This window comes from Carcharhinus amblyrhynchos, chromosome 8 (assembly GCF_965287045.1).
Source record: "Carcharhinus amblyrhynchos chromosome 8, sCarAmb.v2.hapA, whole genome shotgun sequence".
Classification (NCBI taxonomy): domain Eukaryota; kingdom Metazoa; phylum Chordata; class Chondrichthyes; order Carcharhiniformes; family Carcharhinidae; genus Carcharhinus; species Carcharhinus amblyrhynchos.
In genome coordinates this window covers 37,412,811-37,439,222 of record NC_137331.1, presented here as the reverse complement: position 1 = coordinate 37,439,222, position 26,412 = coordinate 37,412,811, and the positions used below count along the sequence as shown (strand labels likewise).

General features: G+C 38.4%; 1 protein-coding gene across 1 annotated transcript in view; it reads left to right on the top strand.

Annotated features, from left to right (window-relative positions):
• atp9b (ATPase phospholipid transporting 9B) overlaps positions 1-26,412 on the top strand; it is a 290,399-nt gene that overhangs the window by 155,640 nt on the left and 108,347 nt on the right. Inside the window, exons 9-11 of the mRNA XM_080193897.1 lie at positions 4,371-4,451; positions 14,365-14,440; positions 23,344-23,420. Coding sequence (XP_080050023.1) covers positions 4,371-4,451; positions 14,365-14,440; positions 23,344-23,420 — 234 coding nt within the window. The remainder of the gene's footprint in view (positions 1-4,370; positions 4,452-14,364; positions 14,441-23,343; positions 23,421-26,412) is intronic.

The following is a 26,412-nucleotide window of genomic DNA, read 5'->3' as shown; positions in this document are numbered from 1 at the left end:
TACATTTTTAAAAAAATTTACAACAGTGCTTGGAGAAAGGTGTTGTCCATGGTCAATAGTCAGTCATGATGGGAATGGTCAGTGGTCTCAATGTTGTTATCTATTTACTGAAATTTTATCTACAGTCAGTTACTGAAAAGAAACTTGATTTGTGTTCACAGGAAATAATTTCCATGTGCAATTGCTGGTACACCTCCTTCAATAAATTTGCCCTTCCCATCACTCAGTATCTGGATTAAGAAGCTTTATCTCACTAGACATGATACTACAGCTGTTTAAGATTAACACCTTACTTTGGAAATCCATTTGGAAAGCACTCCATTGATGTGCAGATTTTTGAAAGTTGTGTACTATCTCTGTTTACAATTTGGTTCTGACAAATGAATGTAAATTATTCATCATTTAGTACAATCTTATGCATTCTGAATAAGCCAATTGGTTTATTAGTTTTGGAAAATCACTTCTAGTGCTCAAACTTTCAATATACATTAAGAAAAGAAGCTTTGCATTGTGTGGGGAGCTTTGATTTTCCACTTGAAACCAGCAGTGTTTGTAAGTCGGGCAGGTTTATTTCAGGTGGGAGTAACACTGTACCTTGTTCCTGTCCAGTTAAGCATTCTTAATGTCTGAGCCTCAAGAATAAGCACCAAGTTAGCTGATTATGGTTTGCCTCAGAACTGTGCTCAATCTTATCCCTATCTGTTGTCTAGTACACATTCCAGTAAGGGTCACAGAATGGGGAACATAGACTGTTAACTCCTGTCTTCAAAAAGAAGAGGTTGAGGCACTGAGGGCCATTTTCCCTCTATCACCGCTGAGGCTTTCACCAATTTCTGTGGTTGTGAATCAATCCAAGGATATTCTTGAATCTAAAATGGAAAATGCTGGAAGCACTAAGCAGAGAGAGAGACATACAATAAGTAGGTCTTGACACTTTGTCAGAACTGTAGCACAATACAGATGAAAACATTTTAAATGGATAAAACAAAGGGAGGGAGAAGGAGACAGACACCACTGTTTACACATAAAGCCCTAAAGCCGAGAAGGATTAAATGGCAGGACTGATGGTGAAAGCCTCAGTAGCGATAGAGGGAAAATGGTCCTCGGTGCCGTAACCTCTTTTTTTTGAAGAGAGGAGTTAACAGTCTATGTTCCCCATTCTGTGATCAGAGGCATAATGAGAGAAATTAAATACAATAACATAAGAACTAGGAGCAGAAGTAGACCATCTGCCCCTCGAGGTTGCTCCACCATTAAATAAGATAATGGCTTATCGTTTTGTGGAATCAGTTCCATTTACCCACTTGCTCACCATAACCCTTAATTCCTTTACTGTTCAAAAATTTATCTATCCTTGCCTTAAAAACATCTAATGAGGTAGTATCAACTGCTTCACTGGGCAGTGAATTCCACAGATTCACAACCCTTTGTGTGAAGAAGTTCCTCCTCAACTCGGTCCTAAATCTGCTTCCCCTTATTTTGAGGCCGTGCCCCCAGTTCTAGTTTCATTCGCCAGTGGAAACAACTTTCCTGCTTCTATTTTATCTATTCCCTTTATAATCTTATGTTTCTATAACATCTCCCCTAATTCTCCTGAATTCCAATGGCCCCAGTTTACTCAATCTCTCCTTATAAGCCAACCCTCTCAACTCCAGAATCAACCTAGTGAATCTCCTCTGCATCCTCTCCAGTGCCAGTATATCCTTCTCAAGTAAAGAGATCCAAACCGTACATAGTACTCCAAGTGTTTGAGACACCAAGAAAATGGGAACACCCAAAGCAATAAGAAAAAAGCAGATTGCCAAACATTGTTTGGAGTTGGGTTGTTCTTTTGGTACAACCTGCCCCTCTTTCCCTTTCCACTGCCCTCTCCCACTTCAAACACTGAGGCACTCGTTCCACACTACCAGCATCTTCTGCCAAAGAGGAAGTGGGATCGGTAGTTGAAGTTGCAAGTTATGAAAACCAATACTGAGGTAGGAGGGCTGCCAAATAGAAATTTACAGGATGTTCAGAAATAGTAGGAGTTGAACCTGGGTCAAACTTTTAGAAACGCTTAATCACCCATTTACAACCGTCAGAGATTTTCCTTTGTCCTTCACTTCCCACCACATTGGCTGCTACTTTCACGTGCTAGATTTTCTCCCTAACAAGTTCAAACCCACATTCAGCTTATCTCTTTCTTCTCTTCTGCTTAATAAATGGACTGCGTCCTGTGTAACACCTTGATTCATTCTTAAGCCATTCTGCCTCCTCTAGTTCCTGACCTACCTGCTAGGGGTTTCCGGCATCTTTTTGTTTTTGGTGCTACTTTCTGGATGTTCTTTGGTTTGTACGCTATTAATAGGCTGTCTGCTTCATTCACCACCAGACTGAGCTGCATTTATCCACTGAACTCTTATGGGATCCAAATATTTAAACTGAAGTATAATCAAACTGTTACATTAAATTTACTAAGATATTTAATTAAAAAACATGTGTATGTTCTTAGCAGCAGGCAACATTAATATTTAAGAATACAAGGAAAGAAGGAGCTAGAAAAGGCTGTTTCTTGCATAGACTTGGAAAGTTCTATTTCATCCGTTTAGTCTTGGAAAATTCTGTGTGAATACTTCTCTACAATCAAAGGTGATCCAGGAAAATCTCAAGTATTTATGTGTTCTGACTTCTGCAGAATTCATTGCTGATCTACTTGAGTCTTTTTGTAATATTCCCAAACCTTATTTACAATGATATGTTTAACCTTTTTCTTTTTGAAGTGAGTCCCTAAGCTATCAGTGGAGCTTGTTCCATAAGCCCACCCCTCTGAAGGGGAAGCAATTCCTTGTAATCTCTCTTGATATCTGTAAGTTTTCGATCAGTGCCTTTTGATTCCAATACCAATGAGCCAAATCCAATAGGTTGCTTTCAGTTACAGTATTTAAAAGATTCAAATCTTTTTTCCTCTCTCAGAATCATCTTTTTCTCCAAGGAAGACGGGTTTCGCTTTGCAAGCCTTTTCTCGTAACCTGAAGCTGTAATTCCTTAAATCCTCCATGCTGCTCCTTCTGCTCCTGCATTGCTGCCCTTATTAGCCAGAAATGTTCAAAATTCCCACATTATTCAAGCTTAGAATAACTTGCATCTTGCCCAGGTTAATATTCAAATAACATGGAAACGTATCCTTGTATTTGTCCAGTTTTATTGCAAATGGCTTCACTTTGACATTTTCAGTGAATGATCACAAATTGGCCAAACCCTTGTCCCTTTCCAAATCTACGAATGGGCAAGCCTGTAGTGTGTGCGTGTTTGTTTCTTTTATTTCAATATTCTTTGTCTACCTTGAAATATGAAGCATGGTATTTAAATCGTTCATCATATTTAATATCTATTGATCACTTGCGCACACTTCCATCTTTTTCTCTGTGAGGTTGAGTCTAGCCTAACTATGGGCTCTCCTGGTACTGGCTTTTTAAGGGGATGAATGAAGGCTTCTGCGCTTAATTGTTGAGTTGCAAGTGACTGGGAATTTGGGGAAAGGTTCTGAGATGTGAACATCAAACTTTTTTTCCTTTGACAAGCACACATTTTGTTTTTCCACATCATATTTAACCTGTGTCTGATTTCTTGTTTGGCGTATTAATGGTCATCACCTTCATATCAAGTCTCATTTAAAAAATATATAATCGAAATACACATAAAAATAATTGGTTCCAATTGAGGATGGATTACTGTTGGTTTTGGGTGTATGAATAACCTGCAGTGGAGTTTTAATGCCAACTTTCACCTTGGTAATGTATTACTTTTGTGTTAAAATAAACTAATTGAAATGCACTGAATTATTGATATGTTTCAGTTACTCTTTGACAAATCAAAACATTTTTAGCAGTCAGTCATTTCATTGCTGTTTCCAAATCTTTTTTTCATGAGAAAAGAGAGATTGATTAAACATGTTCGTTCATTCATTGCTTAACTCATTAAACATAAGGGTGGGACAGAGCTTTCTGAATTTTTAAGAAGTTAGACAAAAACCTCTTTGATGCTAATACCGTAATTCTTACATAAATGTTTTCTGTTAAAGGTACTTCCATATTTTCTAATGTGCTTTTTTTATTTCTGTTTTGTGAAGTGAATTTATGGCCTGTATTATTAAGTGCTAATTTTAAAATGCAGAAATCTTGACACAAAGCCACACTGTTCTCCATAAAGTGATTTTTTTGGCAGCAAATTAAACATTTTTTTTAATACTTAAGAATGAAAGAACATTGTCATTTCTAAATAAGTATCTTAAGACATGTTAAGAGAACCTCAACTTTACCTTTCCTCCATTTGAATAGAGTATTTTGTTTTCCCCTCTTTGACTCTCTGCCCTGTTTTAATTTAATTTACAGGATCTTTTTACAATCAGTGCTCATGTTTATGCGCAGAAGCCACAAATGGACATTCATAGTTTTGAAGGGACCTTCACACGGGTGAGTTGGAAGCTCTTAAAGCTTTATGGGTAATTTGCTTAAGAAACCGGAAGCTTAAAAACAAATGAAGTGTAATTCTAAATATTTGTTTTTCAGTAATTAGCATGCCATTATAATAAATTTAGACTAGAGTTACAGCTGCTAATTTTCTAATATTGTGTTTTCTTTGCCATTGACTTTGCCTTTAGCCATTTGGAGTAAAGAAAAACTGCTGGGAAAACGTGCAGATGCTAAGGCTCAGTGCAAGGTTCTTTTTGAGATTGGATTGCAATAACCTTTTGCAGTGGGGAGAAAAATAAAAATCTGAGAACAATTAACTAATGTAACTTTACAGAGTTGAGCATGAATGAACTGTCATCGGTTAAATAATTACTGTCCACTCTCTAGCAAAAGCAGCAACAGTTTTGAATTTGTATTAATAGCGGATTAGCAGTGACTGAAAACGTGTCTGCAGAGAAAGCGATTCCACAAAGACGATCATTGTTTATTGGCTCCATTCTTGGCCACACACTAGGCTTAGCAAGACAGCATTTCCTGTACTGATTTATTCTTCTACATCCTTGGTGTAATTTGTATTTTCTTTTACTACAGGTTGACTCAGTTTTTAAGTTATCTGGCCATTTTTTATTGTCTGCAAGGTTTTGCTTGCACAATGTGTATAGATCAATTCCATATCGGATGATGAAAGATGTTAGATTTTTGAAAAACAGAATGTCGAATGATACTTTATGCTGTGATAGCTACAGCGTAGAGGCAGATTACTCCTTAGGGTAAGACGCTGCCCCAGCTCTATCATATCTTTATTATGGAAATAAAGTACAAAACCTATTACTTTGCACTTGAGTTTAATGAGCAATCTGTTAACGCATGTTTACCTAGCCATTAAATGAGAAAGTAATTCTAGAAGGAATTTTACCTTTCACATTTAAAAAACGTGATTTCAATCAATTGTGGTTAGCTGATGCTTCATCAAGTGGAAATACTTGTTGCTTATTGTAATACATGAAAGTTAGTTATTTGATGTGCTTAAACTTTGACAACCGTATTTTCATTAACTTAATTTAAATACTGGTTTCAGCACTCAGTGTTAACAATTAACGTTAAACTGAAAGGGATATCTCATATTTGCAAAAGCACATTCTTAAATTCTAACTAGGTAGGAGACTATGATACCCTCAGTTTTGTATATAATATGACTGGTTTAGACCTGCTCTCATCTGGTTTTTGAAGGAACCATTTGGTGTGTTTTACAGTATTTCTGAAACCGTTTCAGAATGAAAACTGCAAATACAATTAGGCTGTTTTGTGACTGATGCAAAAGCTAATAATTTTCTTGATTTAAATCATTTTGAATCACCAATGTGAGTACATTACGAAGTGTAAGTGACATTCTTTTATACTTGTAAATCGAGTTGCTTTTTTAAATGGGCTTGACACAGTTAATATTTGATCTAAGTTGCGCACCACAAAAATGCAATACTTCAATTGTGAAATATGAATGCAGAATACTTTTTATCCAGCAGACTCAAAATTGGCTTGCAACTGATTTCATCTTGGATTTTCCTCAGATTTGCATAGTTAAATCTGTGCTTCAGTTTACAGACTTCTCTAACCAGATTATTAAACATCAACTAGTTGTTGATGTTTTATTTAACTTGTAGTGAAAGACTGCAGGCGAGATTCTCCGATCTTGCCTGTGGCTTCCCCCTTACAAGTGAGGATGGAGAATTTGGCATTCCAGTCAAAACTCCGTTTACTTTCAGTGGCACAGGAGAATCTCAGCCATGAACAAGATCAGAGATTTCCGGAAACGATTTGATTAAAACTGGAGTTGCATCTTGACAAGTTAAAGATTGTTTTGTACGTTAGGGGTAAATCACAATTTACTTCGCAATTTAGGTTTGTGATTAATCTGAATAATGAAACTTTACATTTTACATTATAGTTACGTTGCTTAGAAATTGACACCATGGTTTCGATCTCTCCAAACTCATGAGTTTTGATTTTGTGATGAAGAATCTGTAACAGCAAGTGTAATAAGCCATTAGAATCAGTTCTAATGCTTGCTTTGGTATTTTAGAGGTAATATACAAGTATTAGAATTATTCTTATTTGTATATTTAAATAGAAACATTCAACTCATTAATATTCAATCGATATTAAGCAAGGTTGTGTTACAGAATATATCTGGAGAGAATGGTATTGTTTAAAAAAAAGATAAAGGCCTAATCCTGCTTAAAAAATTATACCTATTTTAATTGTTAAGTATGGTAGATAGTGAATGAGTTAGACAGTGTGTTGGCACAGTGGTTAGCACAGTCAGTGTGGAGTTTGCACACCTGTCTGCGTGGGTTTCTTCTGGATGGACTCTCTCAATCCAAAAACGTTCAGATTAGGTTGATTGGCCATTCTAAATTGCCCCTTAGTGTCCCAAGATGTGTAGGTTGGATGGATTAGTTATGATAAAGGAGCATGGCAGGGAAGAGGGCTTGGGTAAGATACTCTATTGGAAAGTTGATGCAGACTCGATTGGCCAAACAGCCTCTTCTGCACTGTAGAGATTCTATGATCAAGTGGTATGGAAGAGGGAGCAACTGATTTTTGGGAACTGCTTGGATATTGTTTCACTTCCCAGACCTAGAGGTGTACATGGCATACTTTCACTTGTTCTCCTAGCAAATTTTTTCCTGGAACAGGTTGCTAGCCTGTTGCCAGAGACTTGAGGGGGCATCAAGTCTATGTATCAAGTATGGCTGACCAGGTGACACTGTCGCTCTTACCACCTGCCACAAGTGTGTTGGAAGGATTTTGCAGGCTGACACACAGCCTATTGGCTGAGTTATAAATCATAAATCCACCTTCCTTGGCCATCAAGTTGTCAGGTAGAACTTGGACCTGGAGCTTCTGCCTCAGAGGCAGGGGTGCTACCCATTGAGCTACAAGACCTCTCCAACCAGGGTGGAAGTTTTTGTCGAATTTGTGTTTTCCTTTAATTTTTTTTGGTGATGTTCAAAAATAGATTTTTAATTTGCAAGCCTTCAGTTTTGAGAGCTCTTGATTTTTCATGTTATCAGCTTTAGTTTAGGAATTTCTTACTAGCATTAGGTCAAGTCTGCATAACCCAGTCTCCCAACAGCTCCCCGTTTATATTCTGTTTTGATGAGGCAAAAAATCAATAGATTTTTTCAAAAATCAACGAATGAGATAGGTGACGGATGTTCCTCTTTATACTCTCTTGATGAAACACAAAATAAAAATTAATAAATGATCAAAAATGAGAAGGGTGCTGACAGTCCCTGGCAGGGGAGTCTCTCCTTATAAACTTTTAGTTAAACAAGTTATCAATAAATTAAGCACAAATGAGAGGAGGTAACAACCCCTGGTGGGACTCTAACTGAAATAAAATGTAAAAAGGAAACTAATTTAAAATGTCATAACTAGAGTAATGGTACACCCCAGCCCTCACAGTCCCTCTTTAACATGTTTCTGCCTGGGGATGTTTCTTGTGCAAGTTGACCACTAAAATCAGCAGTCTCTCTTTATATGCACTCAAAATACTTAATGAACATCCTTCACCTGTTTATCCTTAACCATAACAATGCAATTGACAAATAGCACATTTAACCAGAGTTCAGCTGCATCATTCAAAAAATGATGACTAAAAAAGAAAGTTATGAAATTCTTTCACTTTTAATAGCTCACTGTACTTTACACTGCTGTCCATCCCACATGCCTTGCAGTTTTCATCAGGTAAAAGATGCCACACTGAAAAGAAGAGGGGTGCACTAACTATGTCACCAAATACAGACTTTTAACCTGGCTTTTTCTTCTAACTTGATAAATGTTAAATATCATGCCGTGTTTTAAGTTTCATATTTTACATAGAACCAGGAAAGGATGCTGTTTAATCATCATTTTGAATCACTACTATGATGAGCCATTGTAAGGCAAATCACAGTGAAACCTGATCAGGTGAATAGTCTTTACCCCATTTCTAGTCCAGTGTCCTCTGTAGTTCTGTATGTTGAAATCCTATGGTCAATTACTTGCACATACAACTTGAACTGTGCCCAAATCTCCGTCTGTAATTGTGTTGAATGTGACATTTGTCTGACATTCTGTTCTCTTAATATAGATCATAGAATCCCTACAGTGCAGAAGGAGGCTATTCAACCATTGAGTCTGTGCAACTCTGACACAGTATCTTATCCAGCCCTTATCTGTGCAACCCCACATATTTATGCTGCTAATTCCTCTTACCTACACATTTTGGGACACTAAGGGGCAATTTAGCCTGGCAAGTCCACCTAACGTGCACGCCTTTGGATATGAGAGGAAACCCATGCAGACACAGGGAGAATGTGCAGACTCCACGCAGACAGTCATCCAAGGCTGGAATTGAACCTGGGTCCCAGGCCCTATGTTAACTAATCTGCCACCCACTTTAATCCTATAATCTTAATCCATTGCTATTGTAGTTACTGCTCTTACTTTAAACTTGTAAAATTTGGAGTTATAGAAGAGGAGTACTGTGGATGTGAATTTCCCGCTCATCCACTCCACTCCGTAAAATATTTTTGTTTAAATACTGAATTAAAATTTTTGTTCTGAGGGCGGTAACTGTTTTATCAGTGAATGTGATGCATTCTTGGACAACTCAATGTGGTGTGTATGCATGGCCAGAAAAGGCCAGCTTACATGGTGCATATTATTGTCAGTCTATCTGAACTAAGCTGGGTGAGCTTTTGGCATTCTTGATATTAATCCCGACCCTTAGTGCCACATTAAAAGGTCCAGTACCTGGTACTTCAATCGTTGTGTGTACTGTCAAAATTTGAATATCGTACTTAAGATCTGGTTTAGTGAAATAATTCCAGTTATGGAAGAGAGTCTAAACTTGTGCTGTCAGTTGCCAGTTTATTTTAAATGAGAATTGTTTGTATTCTTCAATCCTGTTATAGGACATCTAACCTGAATTCGTCAGATCTAATCACTGAAGACTGCCAAGAAAAAGGAAGGGTTATTTGGCACTTGTTTAAGTCACAGAAGTGGCAGGAACCTGATGTGCAATTCCTGTGAAAAGCCTAGTGCTGAGGTGCTAGATTTTAAGAGGAATATCATAACCACAATCTTTACCTTCAATGAAGCAATAAAACTTCTGCTTTCACTTCTTTAAAGAAACAGTTCTATTTTCTGTGTGTTGAACAATTTCCCTAGTTGTTTTTAGCCCCATACATAATATCCTACTTGTGCAACCTTCTCCCTTCCTATCGTGTTGAAATTGAGACTCATTACACTATCTCCTTCTGCAACTCACTTTTGTGGGATCTCAAAACTCAATTCTTTCACCTTCAACACTTGCATAAAATTGGGCAGCACAGTATTAACACTGCTGCCTCACAGCATCAGAGATCCAGATTCAACTCCTGGCTTGCATCAGTGACTGTGAGGAGTTTGCATGTTCTTTCTCTGTCTGTGTGGATTTCCCCGGTGCTCTGGTTTCCTCCCACAGTCCAAAGATATGCAGGTTAGGTAAATTGGCCATGCTAAATTCTTCCTCAGTGTACCCAAGCAGGCACTGGGGTGTGGCGACTAGGGGATTTGCACAGTAACTTCATTGCAGCGTGAATGTAAGCCTACTTGTGACTAATAAATAAACTTGACTTTTAGAATTATATTAAAAATATAGCACAGAAACAGGCTATTTGATCCAACCAGTCCATCCATTCTATTTCCTCCCACTCTTTCTCATCTAACTCCCTATTCCCTTCTACTTTATGCGCTTACCAAACCTTCCTTAAATGAGTTTATACTATTTGCTCTAACCACAGCTTTTTGGTGCTGGTGATTCTTCCTCCAATCTGCAGGCCTTTAAAACTTGAGATTTATGTCAATTAACCACGTGTCCTGATCTATCCTGCTTCAAAATTACCTTTTTTAACCTTTGGAATATCCTGCAGTATGAACTTGACCCATAGTCTTTCATCCAAGTGTCTGGTGGTGCAAGCTGGAATATATTTAAGGCTGAATTAGTCAGTTATAATCTATGAGAGTTGAGGATTATGGGGGGGGTGGATGGTTGGTTGCGGTGCAGGCAGGAAAGAAGAGCTAAGGCCACAATCAGATCAGCCATGATCTTACTGAATGGTGGAGCAGGCTCGAGGGGTCCAGTGTCCTACTGCACTTGCACCTGTTCCTCAAGTTCTTGTATCTCTTTCTTAAATGTTTCTCTGCATCCACCAGAATGAGAGTCAAGTTATCCATTCATATTAATTCATAATACATCATTACAAAATACCACTCAAGTGAGATACATTTTTAATTTAGAAAGTGAGATGGAATTCTTACCAAACATTTTTGAGATGGGATACCTTGTGACAACTAATCTGGTGGCATGCAGGGACTATTATAAGAATGTGGATATGAATTGAAATATACTGACTTCATTACTACTGCATACTTTGGATTTTTGTATGATTGTTGATTGACTGGAATTATTTTAGATCATATAACTTAAATCAGTACAAGCGTAGGAGTTTCTATGCACATTTATTTATATTCATAATTAGTCACAGTCTTTCTTGTGCATATGTGAGTAATTTAAAAAGAATAATGCATTAAAACAAACATCCTGTGCACGGTGAAAATATACAAATAGTGCACTTCTTTGAAGCATTTTGAGTTGTATTGCAAATGTTTAATTGTAGTTTTATTTGGCTTTAAACAATCTGCAAATTACTTAGAGTGCAATACACACAAATAGGAAATCGAGCAGTTCTAAAGTATCATCACTGTTAATCTAGAACGCTTGACTTTATGGTCAATACTGCAACGTTACATTGGCATTTCTGCATTGAAATGCACTTAGTGCAATCCTGATGTATCAGGTGCTCTGTGGGTACACACTGATCTCACTCCATAATGAGGTCAGCCAATTTAAATATTTAGACAGCCCTTCTACTGCATGACATGCTGGAACAGCTCACTGGTTAAGGTAATGGATTATTGGGTATCAGCCATTGTGAAAATGTATGACTGTAGATTTTATAAAATACCAGTTTGATTCACACATTGCAGACCATGCTGCAGGACATCTGGCCTTAAAAGGGCGGTGCCACCCACAATGGATGCCTTCTAACTTGTGCATTCACCTCCCTTGAGGAAAGAGGGTGTTTGGAGGCTCCAGATGCATTGCATGAGTTGACCTGACATGGATAGCAGTATGTCTTTAATGAGCTGTGTGCAGATCATTGTAAAATGACCCATTGTGAAATGTTTTGGTAGGAAGAATAGGGCGGTCACAATACTTGCAACGTCCAGGTCCAGGTGAGGAGGAGGAACAGAGATCACGAGATACAAATACACCAATCACTGAAGGTTGCGCCACAGGTTAGCAAGATCATAAAAAATCATTCCAAGTACCAGGCTTTTGGAAACTAGGGAAGTTATCCAATGCTGTACTGTCACACCACCTATGGAGTACTATGTACAGTTCTGGTTGCCAGATTATGAAAAGGATATAGAGGTGTTAGAGAGGGTATGGAGAAGATTTACAAGAGTGATGCCAGAAATGAGTGGATATACGTATTAAGAAAGGATTAGCAGGCTGGATCTCAAAGAAGACTGACCTAATAGAGGCTGCGGGATGAGCTAATATAAAATTACAGAATGACTTGATCAAGTGGGCCTTGAGAAAATGTTTCCTTGCGCTGAAGAGCATAACCAGAGGCCATCAATATAAGACGGTCACCAAGAATTCCAACAGGGAAGTTAGAAGAAACTTCTTTTACCCCAAGAGTGCTAAGTATATAGAAAATGCTACCAGAGGAGTAGTTGAAGTGCAGAGTATACATTTAAGGGGAGAGCTAAACAAACAAAAATTTAGACAAAGAATAAGTGGTGACAGTGGTAGAAAAATACAGGAAAAGATGGGAAAAGGCTAGTGAGTGAAGCATAAATTCCAGCATGGATTGGTTGGGCTGAATGACCTGTTTTCAGTATCATATATCGTATGTAATCCTGTGTAAAATGCTGACCTTGCCAATCGCACGTACATTCTGAAAATTAATTAAAACAAATATAGTTCTTTGGATCCAGCACTTCTCAAAACCATTCATTTGCTCTAAAATTAGTTGAGAAAAATAAGCAAGATTGCACTTGTAATCTACCACTTCCATTGTGTTCAGTGCCTCCAATACAGATGAGAAGCCCAGGGGGGTGGCCAGAACCTTGATAAACTCACTCTTGCCTCGATCAAAAATTGACCTAAATGTTTAAATTTGGCTTCTGGTATGCCATCTACTGACATTGTTTCTAGTTGTGTGGTTTCCTGCAGCAGTTTTCTTGGTGACAGAATGGATGTTGATTTATGGTGGAACAGTTGTATAGTCCAGAAATGCAGTAGAATCTAACTGTAGCCGGCAACACTTTTGTCTTGGATGGAAAAATGAGGTTTTAGCGAAGGACGTCCCTTGAAGGAGTAGCATAGGGAGTTGTCTGGAGTAATTTTGATCCAGTACATACCACAATAACGTTGCTTCAGTTGATGGAATGAACAGGTAATGACCAAACAGTGTCTCATTCTGAAATGGGCAAGTGGTCAGAATCAATTTTTTGATCTTATCTAATTGTATTTTTGAGATTATGATTGACATCTACTATTGGAACTGCACCAAACGCCATCTGGGAAAATTTGTAGGCAGTTGTGGTTGACATAGATTTAAAAAAAAATCAAGCTGGACAAACTTGCATGGTAGATATTTGAACTGATTCAATTTACGTTATCGACTTATTGTGCCAGATTTGGACACACAGGTGAAATTTTGAGTCCCTAGTGAAGAAAATACTTTTCTCCCCAGGAATCTGAATAACTAAACATGGGGCGGGGAGGTAGCTTCAGATTGTCCTCATGAATGGTAGGCACGCAAGTGGCTTGTGTAGAAAGCTGTACTCCGTTGTATTTGTCTACTAACTGAGCTTTTGTTGAACTTGAAATATGATGTCTGCAAATGTGTGTAACATTGACCAAACAACAAAATAGCTATTATGGTGAAAACCGAGCCCAATGTTTTAGCTTTGTGACTGAAAACCCTATTGACTGGTAACTGATGTATATTAATGTACAGGTTGTGTAATGGATGGTGCATCCTGAGCTAATTAAAGCTCTTGGCTGTTGGATCACTTTTAAACTAAATCTTTGTCTATTCCAGGAGCTAGCTATTGTGTTTCTCGAATAGATTAAATTAACATGATTATGATCTTAATGTTGCTTTTAACGTGGTTATGCAGAAAGCATTAGGAAGGAGCTCCTTTTGAAGTAACATTAAGTTTAGCTGCGCTGATGCTTTAATTCAATGTGTATTTAAGCTGTCCAGACCAGGGGTGTTCCAGATTCAATCTTTCAGCTGCACTGAGATAGTTGATCTTAGCCATGAACAATGAGGCAAAAACTAAAATCGATCTTGGTGTTACAGAGGAGAAAATCTCACCTTGTTTCCAACTATTGCATATGGTTTAATGAGTCCTGTTGGATAAGGAATGGGCGTAGGTTTGAAATCAACACTGATTTCCACATAGAAGATACCTGTTGATCAGTGGTCACTTAATGAAGTACTGAAAGTTATCAATGAAACTCTACACTAGCGTATAACTGATGTCTATAGGGGCAAGGGAGGAAAATTGGCACAGAAAGAGAAGGAATCCCATTGCAACAAAGTTCCTCTTGCCTACATTATCTGATCCCCTGTAGTAAGGGAAATATACAAGTAACGACTATTGTAATCTGATTTGATGATCAATAATCCCAGAAAGAACCCTTTGACCTTGTTTTGCAGTTTTGAGCATTACTGGCAAAGCATTGTTTTATATTAATACTGACCTTTTCTGTTGCACACATGCATTTAATTAATTGCAGGAAGATAGTGATCCTACCATCCATGAAAGCCTGAGTACAGAAAACACACTTTGGGCCAGCACAGTAGTAGCTTCTGGTGAGTATGTTATTTGGTTACTCATAGCATCTGACTTGATATTGAATTAGCATATAACCCTTTGAAGTTGTTGGTGTTTCTTTTAAATGAAGATTAATATAAGACTTTATAATTTATGAATTCAATTCATTGTGTCCTTGGGTGCTAAATTAGATCATAACATTTAAGGTACATTTTATTCCAATGCATGCTACACTGGTTCCTGTCGAGGATGGGACCCTTTGGGAGTGTTTTGATGGGTTATTGCATCAGATCACAGGCCAATGAACAATTTTTCTTGAGGCAGTCGGCCAGCTAGCAAAGCACAAAGACAACTAGTAGGAATGGGGTCCCATTCATGTTAAAGGAAGAGTTGTTGGGTGAAGACTTCAGAGGCCGCTGGGGCAAAAGAACCCCTTTTGGAGCCATGCTGTTCTCCTTTGTACAGCCAATGCTCTGAAAGTGTGCTAGTAAGCTAGTGTTTGAGTGTACTCAGAATCTAGAGAGAAGGGATCTTGGAAGGAGAGATTGAAATCTTAAAGGCAGGCTATTGTCAGAGTGGGAGCAATTTTCAGAGAGAATTCTAAGGAGAGATCTTCAAAAGTAGAGCTAGGAATCCCTCAACAGTTTGACCTGGTATTTTACTGATGTCAGGATGAGTTCCTGAGAAATCCATGGACAGCTGTCATTTACTCTGTGGTGTGGTGTGGTGTGTTTGGCCATTAATTCACATGTGCCTCATATGTTAGAGTATAAAATACATATTGAAAATTATTTTATCTTTAACTTGTACAGTAACGTTTATTTGTGCTTGTGCAAAACCCATGGAATGTTGTGGCTTTATTCCAAAAGCAGGTGTCTTGAATCACAACCTTTATTACTTTACTAATTAATCACAGGTAGGCGTACGTAAACGCTGCAATGAAGTTACCAAGAAAATTCCCTCGTCACCACACTCAGGCACCTGTTTGGGCATACTGTGGGAGAATTTAACATGGCCAATGCACCTAACTAGCATGTCTTTTACACTGTGGGAGGGAGCCAGAGTCTGGCTAATGATCATAACAAATTTGAAAGCAGTTTGGAGATATTTAAATTTTCGGTTTTATAGTTTTTAAAAAAATTAGGTCTGTCCTGTTGGTGTTCAGTATTAGTTGCCAGAAAATTATTTAAAATGTTAACAGAAATGTGCATATTTCAAAAACTAAATTTGGGAAGTGAATTGAATATTTTTATCAAGTGATCTTAAAAAGACCCGAAGCAAAGTTAGTTCTGAAAGTTGTTCTGAAATTGTGAAATAACTTGGAGTATAAAAGTTACAACTAAAGTAATAAGATGCTAGTTATAATGTTCTGATAAATTCTGAATTATTTATGGTTGTGGCAGGAGCATTATAATGTCTCAAGAGTAACATAATTAAAAATGTAATGCATTGTTAGAAAATCTATGTCTACTGCAGCATTTGAATTTCAAAGTAGTCACATTGCTGCAAAATATTTCGGCAGCCTGATCAGTAGAATGTGGTACACCATGGTTTTCTGCAAGGTTTATTAACATGGAGTTTACTGTTTACGTCACCTGTTTCCAGGGCTGCAAGGAAACCCAATGTACGGTGCACTCCACCTAATGAGCATTGTCAACAGTCAGTATTGAAGCACTTTTTACAGTTGTTGTCTTGATGAGGTTTCAGCATTTGTGATTTATCTAAGTTGTGCACATAATTTTACCGAGCGTTACATCCAGCATGTACTTGGTTTCAAAATTTTTCATCTTTCTTCCCACCCCCCCATCCCTCTGCGAGATCATCCCTTCTTACCTCTGAAAAATTCTCTAGCTCCATAAGCTTCCAAGAGGTGTGCATTCCTTCAATTCTTAACAGTTTTAAGCCATTACTGGCAGCCGTGCCTATACTGCCTGTGCCCGAAGTGCCTCTTGACCCCTCTTCTCCTTTACGATCCCTCTTACAACCCGCCTCTTTGACTAAGGAGATTTTCACAGTAACTTCATTGCTGTGTGAATGTAAACCTACTTGTGACTAATAAACTTTACTTCAACTTTTGGTCACCTGTTCTAATAACACTATGGTGTTAAATTTAGTTTGCGTACATACCTGTGAAGTGCTTTGGAACATTTTACTATGCTAATGGCACTATGTTAAAAGCAAGTTGTTAACGTGCAACAAATATCAGTCGGTGTTCTCAAAATCTTAAACTTACGGGTGCTCAATTCTATGGGGACGGCACGGTAGCATGGGGGCGGCACGGTAGCACAGTGGTTGGCACAGCTGCTTCACAACGCCAGGGATCCGGGTTCAATTCCTGGCTTGGGTCACTGTCTGTGGTGAGTTTGCACATTCTCCATGTGTCTGCGTGGATTTCCTCCTGGTGCTCCGATTTCGTCCCACAGTATGAAAGACATGCTGGTTAGGTGCATTGACCCAAATAGGTGCTGGACTGTGGCGACTAGGGGAATTCCACAGCAACTTCATTGCAGTGTTAATATAAGCCTTACTTGTGACTAATAAATAGACTTTACTTTTAATTCTAAATTGACCCTTGTACAACTGTTTTTGGCCTGTTTATATATCCGGTGCATAATTGTGCATGCTTGCAGAGATTTCTTGCTATTAAATCACGTATTTGTGAGAGATGCATCACAGGCATTTTTGCCCTGGATTTATGGAACTGTTACATCAGACTAGGGCAGTCCATGACACATGGCAGCCAAAGGCCCAGAGACCTCTACTTCCAATATGTGTGGAAGTGAAAGATACATTTGAGAGTTACAGTTTTCATTTTGCTATTTTGGAGCAGAACACCCAAGTGGAAAATTTGTAAAATTAATGTCAGGCACAAGCGGAAGAAAATACTTTTTCCTAGCGTTTTATACAATCTGAACTATTAAGAAGTATTCAGAGTGAATAGTGTTTGAGTTGCTGGCTTACAAATGGGAACTGGTGTTCATATGGAGCCTTATGGGGCTGCTCAATCTGCTGTTAACCTTGGACGTACTGCAATTAGAATCAGCCAGACCCAGTGCATAGCAAAAAGCTGCCTAGACAAACTATCTGAGTAGGGGAAGAAAAATTGAACTTGGGAATGTTTTACCACTGATAGCTTCCCCAAATCTGCTGTGGGAGGTGAGGAGACCATAAGACATAGGAGCAGAATTAGGCCAATCAGCCCATCAAGTCTGCTCTGTCATTCAATCATGACAATATTTTTGTCATCCCCATTCTCCTGCCTTTTCCCCATAATCCCTGATCCCCTTATTAATCAAGAACTATCTATCTCGTCTTAAAGACACGCAATGACATGGTCTTCACGGCCTTCTGCGGCAAAGAGTTTCACAGACTCACCATTCTCCGGCTGAAGAAATTCCTCCTAGTTTCTGTTTTAAAGGATCATCCCTTTTAGCCTGAAGTTGTGCCCTCCGGTTCTAGTTTTTCCTGCTAGTGGAAACATCCTCTCCACATCCACTCTATCCAGGCCTTGCAGTATCCTGTACATTTCAATAAGATTTCCCCCCATCCTTCTAAACTCTGACCCTGAGTCCTCAATTGTTCCTCATGTGACAAGTCCTTCATTCCAGGGATCATTCTTGTGAAACTCCTCTAAACCCTGCCAAGGCCAGCATGTCCTCCTTTAGATACAGGGCCTAAAACTGCTCGCAATACTCCAAATGGAATCTAACCAGAGCCTTATGCAGCCTAAGAAGTACACCTCTGCTCTTGTATTCTAGCCCTCTCGACATGAATGCTAACATTGCATTTGCCTTCCTAATTCCGACTGAACCTGCACATTAACCTTAAGAGAATCTTGATCAAGGACTTCCAAGTCCCTTTGAGCTTCTGATTTCCTAAGCATTTCCCCATTTAGAAAATAGTCTGTTTCCAAAGTGCAATACCTCTCACTTTTCCACATTGCATTCCATCTGCAACATCTTTGCCTGCTCTCCTAACCTGTCCAAATCCTTCTGCAGCCCCACACTGCTTCCTCTACATATCTTTGCATCATCTGCAAACTTAGCAACAGTGCATCGGTTCATCCCTCCCTAAATTACTTTTAGGGAGGGAAATAATCAATAACCCTCAGAACATCAAAAAGATTTGATGGAATATTAGAGAGTGGAAATAATTGTATCTTCAGCAAATATGTAAACCCACCACAGGATTTTGAGAAATAGAAAGCTATCCTAAAACCAGGGGATGGATTTTGAATGGGGAATTACGACGTTACTTCCATCTTGAGGAAGTTATATCAAGTGCTGGTATTAGTGCTGCATATATTGTACCTGTGATATCTTACACAACAGATTTGAAAGATGTAACATTTTGTCCTTTGAGCCTGATGTTGGTCCTATTGCTTATACAGATTTTGATGATTGGCATGGGCAGCCATACTTGGATGGACTTGGTTGGTGTTGACCTTCCTGGATGTTCATCTCAATTACATCAGCATACTTTCATTAAGTATTTGCTCCCATTACTTATCCTTTTTTTCAATCCAAAAATGTATCATTTTACAATGACCCACGTTAATTGTTACTTCTCTGATATTCCCTCACCTATTTCTTCCTGAAACCTTTTATAGCACCTTTTTTCATGGGCCAAGTGTCTGCCTTTTGTGGCTGTTGACAGATTTCAAGATTGTGTTCTTAGATTCCAAACAAGTTCATGTGCATACATCCTGAGAACACCACTTCCAAGCCTTCTCCAGTCCATATCTTCTGTTTGTTACTAGAACAGTTATTTGATTCTGCAAGAGGGAAGCGGAAATCCTTTACTGCATATTCAGCCATGGCACTTTTTCGATCAGTTGCTGGTGCAAGGCCTATCTTTCGTCCAGGTTAAATTGGTAATTTTGTTATTAACTCTAGAGTCCTTTGAAAGTGAATGTGATTGCTTGCTGCGTGGATTTGGGTCTGTTTGTGTCACATTCAAAGTAAAGGACTTCACTATTTGTTCCAGGAATGTTGCTTTTAGTGCTTGGAGTCTTTAGCTCCAACTTACCCCTACAAAAATGTGCAGGTTAGGTGGATTGGCCATGTTAAATTGCCCTTTAGTGTCCCAAGATGTGTCGGTTAGAGGGATTAGAGGAATTAATGTGTGGGGATTCAGGGGCAGGACAAGGTGGGGAGGTGGTGGGTAGATGCTCTGTTGAAGAGTTGATGCTGACTTGATGGGCTGAATGGCCTCCTTTCAGCACTGTAGAATTACATGATTATTCTTTGATTTTACAATTGCTTTCTTCATTTCTTTTATTCCCAGAAGTGCAGAGAAATATGCAGAGTAATGATGTGGAACTTCTGAATGGTTCTGCTTTCTAATGAGCAGCATTCAAAGCCCATAGTTCCAACTTTATAGATATTGTATATTGGGGTAATATTTGAACATTGACAGAACAAATTTCTTTAACTTTCCTTCAAGTGCATTCACCATTGAGGACTATTTGTTGCCACCAGATGATCTCATGATTCTAGCTCTGTGTCTAACCAAGAACATGATTTTATGTCCAGACCGCCAAGTGAAATTTCCTTCCAAGCAATATATTTTCTGTGCACCTAAATGAACACACAATACATCTATTTCTAATCTTTTTTTGACATTCTGCTTTTAACTAGTGAAGGTGCATGTCCATCCAACTTGAGTTCTTGTCCTTCAAAACCGTTAGGAAAGTCTCTGATCAGCCGGAATTATCTGGCTGTTCACACTGGTGGTCCTCTAGTCCTGCCTGCATTGCACCCCCTACCATGGGTGTGGAGTGGCTTCACTGGGAAATCCCGTTGAGCGCGGTTGGGACCACAGGATCCTGGCACCAGCATTGCCTCCTGCTGCTGAAAAAAACAGAGGAAGCCAAAGAACCTTGGCCAAAATTGTTTTTTTCTTTGTCTTGTGTTCCCACTTTTTTTTCCTTTGGGGAATAGTGAGGAAGTAGTGGAAGGATTCACGAGCTGATTATCAGGCCATTGAACCGCATTATGAACGCTCCTTCCATGGCCAACACGTCCTGCCATTGGATTTTTGAACTCAGAGCTTCTATGATATAGTGTGTAGTCCTTGATGGAATAACTTTATCAGGGTCAGTTTCTGAATTCTCCCTTCTACAGTATTCCAAGAGTACTTGAGTATTTACATCTCTTAAACCTTATCTTGAAGCCATGTTCCATTCATGCCCTTGTACAATATTCTGTCCATTGTATATCAGTTTGTCCTGGTGAGTGAAATAGATTTGAGGTCTAACCTCATAGAATTGTAAAATCCGTACAGTGCAGAAGGAAGCCATTCATCCTATTATCTGCACCAAATCTCTGACGGTGTGTTTTGCCCATGCCTTCTTCCTCCACCCTATCCCTGTCAATCTATGCATTTACCATGGCTAATCCATCTTGGTCAATCCACCTAACCTGCATATCTTTGGACTGTGGAAGGAAACCAGAGCACCTGAAGGAAACCCACATAGACACGAAGAGAGCTTGGAAACTCCACACAGTCATCCAAAGCTGGAATCAAACCTGGGTCCCTGATGCTGTGACGCAGTACTGTGTCACCATGCCATCCAGAATGTTAATGCCAAGCCATAGCTGAAATCAGGTTTTGATGCTAGTGAGCCTCGATACCTCCTCCTCATCCATCTTCTGGTGCAAGATTAACAAAGTTTGCCACCAAGCCACATAATGAAATATTAGTGCAGATGCCCTATAGTTTTGTCACAAATGGGTTTTAAGTAGCATCATAAAGGAGAAAAGAAAGACAAAGGTTTTGGGAGAGAATTGCAAAGCTGGCAGCTGGAGAGACTGAGGCCCAATTCGGAGGAACTCCTAAATCTAATGGTCATATGGCCGGAGAAGCTTACAGAGGTGAAGGTCTGGAAAAAGTCAAAAACCAGGATGAGAGTTTTAACATCGAAATGTTAACCAGAGGGCTAATTTGTGAGCAAAGGGGTGAGGGCTAAGCAGCACCTGGCACGTGTTAAGCTATGGGCAATATAGTTTTGGATGAGCTCAAGTTTAAGGAGAATGCAAAGTGGGCAGCCAGCAAAAAGTGCATTGGAGAATAGTCATGTCCAGGGGTCACAAAGAGGGTTTCAGCAGGAGATGAGTTGAAAAAGGGGCAATGATGGGCAAAGTTATGGAGCTAAAATGTACTTCTGTATAATGTCTGTGTTTGCATGGCTAGCATTGTATTGGATTCTCATGTTGGTAGTAGTCTGTAATCAAAATAACAAGCATTTAAGTGTGCGTAGGCAGGTTGTAATCGCTTAAACCATTTATTTTTAGATAACTGCAAAACCTGAGCACAGTGAAGCTCACTTCAAGGTAGTTTTTCATTGCATCTAATTCCATGCAGGAAACCTTTACAGTAATTTACACGTACTCGTTTCCACAAATTAGTCTGCTTACAGGTAGTTTTTTATTTGATAATGACCTAACGCATGGATCAGAACTCCTCCCCAATTTTAAACAATGAAATTGGCATTTTTCCCTCTATTGGGGAAGTAGTAACACGCTAAAATTGTTTATTACAACCCATTAGTTGAAACAAATGCTGAGTGAATGAATATCCCATTTACATTGCTATATTATACTTGAGGTTTGCTTTGTAATATCCAGTAGGGACATTCCTGTATCAATATACCACTTATGCCTTATTAATAAACCTTTCAGAAATTGCATCAACTAATAAAAATACTAATGGGACACTTATTGTCTGGATTTATTGCATCTTATTTTTCCACTGTGCATTGAACCCTCATATACTTACATCAGTCTGGTGTTAGTGATCCTCCACAGTATTGATTTGTGGTCTGTCTCCTCTGTAATTGTCAGTGCAGAGGCAATAGGAGCTGAAGGTTTTGAGGTGTTCCCCGAGCAATTCCCGAAGCACTCTTCCCTAGCCTGACCTTGACCCACAGATTGACCTCGATATGTAGTGACTGCGTGTCTAAACAGGATTTTGTCTGTAACTATCAACCACAGGGAAATTCACAAATTCTCAGTACATTAAGACGTTTTTCCAGGCATTCTGTGCCGGAAGAAAATTAACCCTCCGAGTATCGTGCAAATGCAAGAGACCAAATGAGAAGAATTAAATGATTTTTGTAGTATAGCTGAAGGAAGCTCCTGACAGATTTTTCTTAATTGATAGATGAGCGAAAAAGCTAGACGTTATTTTCTAATCCTTTTGAGTACCAGTTTTTAAGCAATGTACAATAATATATGCCTTGGTGTGCTCCACGCTATTATATTTAGTGTTCAGAGGGCAAGTAAAGGTCAGAGAAGCTGGTGTGTTTCATAGCTTGTTAATGTCGGAAGGTTGAAATTCTGAATTGTTAACAACATTCATGGTGATGCTGGTCTGTCTCTACTGTAATTTAGTACCTTTAATGAGTTGTTTGCTAATTCCTCCAACCCTCCAAACTGCCAAACGTGAATCACTGAATCTTATTTTCTTTTCCCCCCTCTCTGCTCCAGAAGACTTCAGAAATATTTTTTTGAAAGATCAGTTCTTTTTCTGACCTTTTGCATGCAAAAAATAAAACTACTGAGAAAATATCTTGGAAATCAAGCTGAAATAATGAGTGAGATATGGTAATTAATGAATAAAATGTGGCTATTGATCAGTCAATTCCTGTTAAGTCACAGCTTTCCATTCTGGAAATTAATTTTTAATTTTTTTCCCTCTAGTTTTCAGGTGTTGAATCCTCTTCTCTGACTGTTCTAAAGTCCAGCCACAAAATTTAGCGTTAGTTTCCTGAATGTGGATTCTATTTATTGATGTGATATACTGTATGCCATTATTTTGCCATGCAAGCCATTGCGTAACATGATACATAATTTTGTCAAGTTAGACTTCTCACCAGTTTAAATTTGGCAACGTTTTCCCTTGATATGAATATAGTTTTATTATAGCTTTTCTTTTACAGGAACTGTGATAGGGGTGGTAATTTATACAGGAAAAGAAACTCGCAGCGTAATGAATACATCCAATCCCAAAAACAAGGTAAGTTTGCTGTTAGTTTTAATCCAGCTTTGTTCTTTATTCATTGCATTTGCAAAATTTAGTTATTTAAATTGGCCTCTTTGAGTGTTTCAAAATCGTGCCAGGCAATTTCTGTCTTGCATCCCGATTTTCTGTTTATTTTGACAAGTTTGTTTTACAGATATTTACTTTATCTTTTTTGTGCACGAATTGTTGCAGCTTAGAAATCGCGTTTTCCAAATGCATAATTTGCCTTGAGACAGCAACCACTTCACAAATGGAGTGCAATGTCAAACATGTTAAGGCATAACGAGATGGTAACTTGTGAATACCAAACAGATTCTTGTTGAGTAAATTATATTGACCGAAGAGGGACAGGATGAATCAAATTTGAAAATTTAAGGTTTTGTTTTGCCTTTTGCTGCTGGCTACCATCTTCTGAATTCTCTTGGTGATCTTTATATTTTTGTTCTTGCTTTCAGGCAAGAATGATTTGGTATGCACAAAAATTAATGGAATTTACTTAAAAGTGACCCAGCTTAACATAATTGATCAAGATGGTTTGTGCACTTAATCTATAAAATGCATTTCAATTGGGTAAGAATCTTAACCAGCTGCAGTGATGGCTTTAAGGACCTTTGGCATCAATACTGCTATTGCTTTTACAGTACTTCTGTTCTGAATTCACTTAATTGTGTTGTTTTCATTTATTGTTTGGGCAGTTACCTGTTATTGTACTGGTGTGCTCTTCTCTACATTAAAAAAGGTGCAAAGGTTTCTTTGCTTAATATGAAGTGCTACAATTTTGTTTTATCTTAAGAAAAACATTCTGGGCAGCCTTGCGTGGTAACTTGAAACCCCAAAGCCAGGCTAAGGGCACCTAAAAGAAGCTTCTTGATGTTCATTACTTTGTGCATTTTCAGGAATAAGTTAGAGATCTTGATTGTAGTTAATATTTTATGAATGATGCTAGCACCCACACTTAAAAGGCTATATTTTATCACATCTAATGCAATTGTATTTATCCACAAGTAGCATACTTGATGGAAATTCACTTGATTGAGCTTATCAAAAAAGGCACTACAACTCATCACTTGTGACAATCAGTTGTTTCATAGTATTAATTGTCATAAGTTATTCTAAGCGTGGATCCCTGTGAAAGGAGTGATAATACAAATTGCCTGCAGCAGTTATTGTAAGCCCTAGAGCATATTGATTTGTTTTTCTAATAAAAAGATGCTTTCAACTGTCTCTGCCACAGAGGTAGGTGCTCTGAGTCATTGTGTGAATAATAATGGGATGTATCATTATGCTTCCCTTCAGACTAGCATTGTTAGCTCTGAACAATATCAGTTTCCTTCAGAATTTGCCTTGCATTATAAGGATCTGTATGGTCATTATTTTTAACAAGTATAATTGTGGTATGAAGTTAAAATAATCCACGACTAACATTATAATATATTGAATGCATGCTGCTTTTTAAAATAAAGCTGTTTGTGCCAATTAGCAAAGTGCTACTCCTGGTAAACCCTACATAAGCTTTGCTAGGCAGCAGAATTTTAGCTGTTACATCAGACATTACCACATACAGTGTAGAATAAAGTGAGCATTATTATTCAAGCATGCTGACCACTCAATGCTCGATAATGTCCTTACTGAGATTAGCCCTAACAGTAGGTCACTGTTCAGAAACAATAAGTATTTACATCAATTAAAAAATGATAGTTGTGGTGAATTGCAAGTGTTGCAATATTAAAAATGCTTATTGAATTGTGGCTGTTGGTGATTTAATCCTGCACTGTACTTGCTTTAAAGTGACACTGATACTGATTTTACTCGCACAAGAACCTAGATTCTTGTCAATGCCATCATATTAGCTTTGAGAATGTTGAGTTCTCTTTCTAGATTCTATAAAATATTTCATTATCCTATGGTCTCAGCTATGAGCACACTGAAATGACAGAAGAGAACTTATCGATTTGTATTTTTCATTTAGAAAAAGTAAACTGAAGCAGTCAACGTAAAATCCACCAAGCTCTAGATTTAATATTGTGTCAGATTCCGCAGTAGTCATCAGAGGGTTCACTCTGCAGCTTTAGCATTGAGCGTGAAAACCAACAGATTCTAGCATCCAGAATTCCTATTCGATGCACTTTTGATCTAACTTTTGTCAGAATTAAGTTGATTTTCAAATATTGTTACTCTGCTAGTGCAGTTATGACAACGTTATGATTTTTTTTGTTGTTGCCACCAGTGTGAAGTAGAACTGCTTGTTTTCACTCCTCTCTGTTCCAGAGTTCCGTACATATTTGTATACTTAAATGTATTTGTAGAGTGTTGCTCATGAATCTTCACCTAGACCATTTCCTCTTACGTTAGAGGATAAATCTGCTCTTTTCTAGTATAGAATTTTTGCATTCAGTGGTCAGGTTGTTTCAGAATTTGGCTGGCTAATTATTCCAGGTGAATATTTCATAAAATACTATATGAAAATTAATATAACTGCTTTAAACTTGTGGATTAAGAGATATGTAATAACATCAACTTTTTTAAAAAAATCTATTTGAGAGAGAGTGCTTAGTGGGGCAGTTTATTTTATTTATTAGTTGCAAGTAGGCTTACATTAACACTGCAGTGAAGTTACTGTGAAAAATCCCCTAGTCACCACACTCCAGTACCTGATGGTGTACACTGAGGGAGAATTTAACATGGCCAATGCACCTAACCACATCTTTTGGACTGTGGGAGTAAACCGGAGTACCCAGAGGAAACCCATGCAGACATGGGGAGAACGTGTAGACTCCGCACAGACAGTGACCCAAGCCAGGAATTGAACCCGGGTCCCTGGTGCTGTGAGGCAGCAATTCTAATCTGTGCCACCGTACTGCCCTACAGTTCTTATGCAAAAACTGCATTGCTGCAAAAAAAAAGTACAATTAACATCTTTGTTTTTCCATGTGTTGTATCGCCACTTACGATACGGCATCAGATTTTCTGACTAATTATCAAAGGT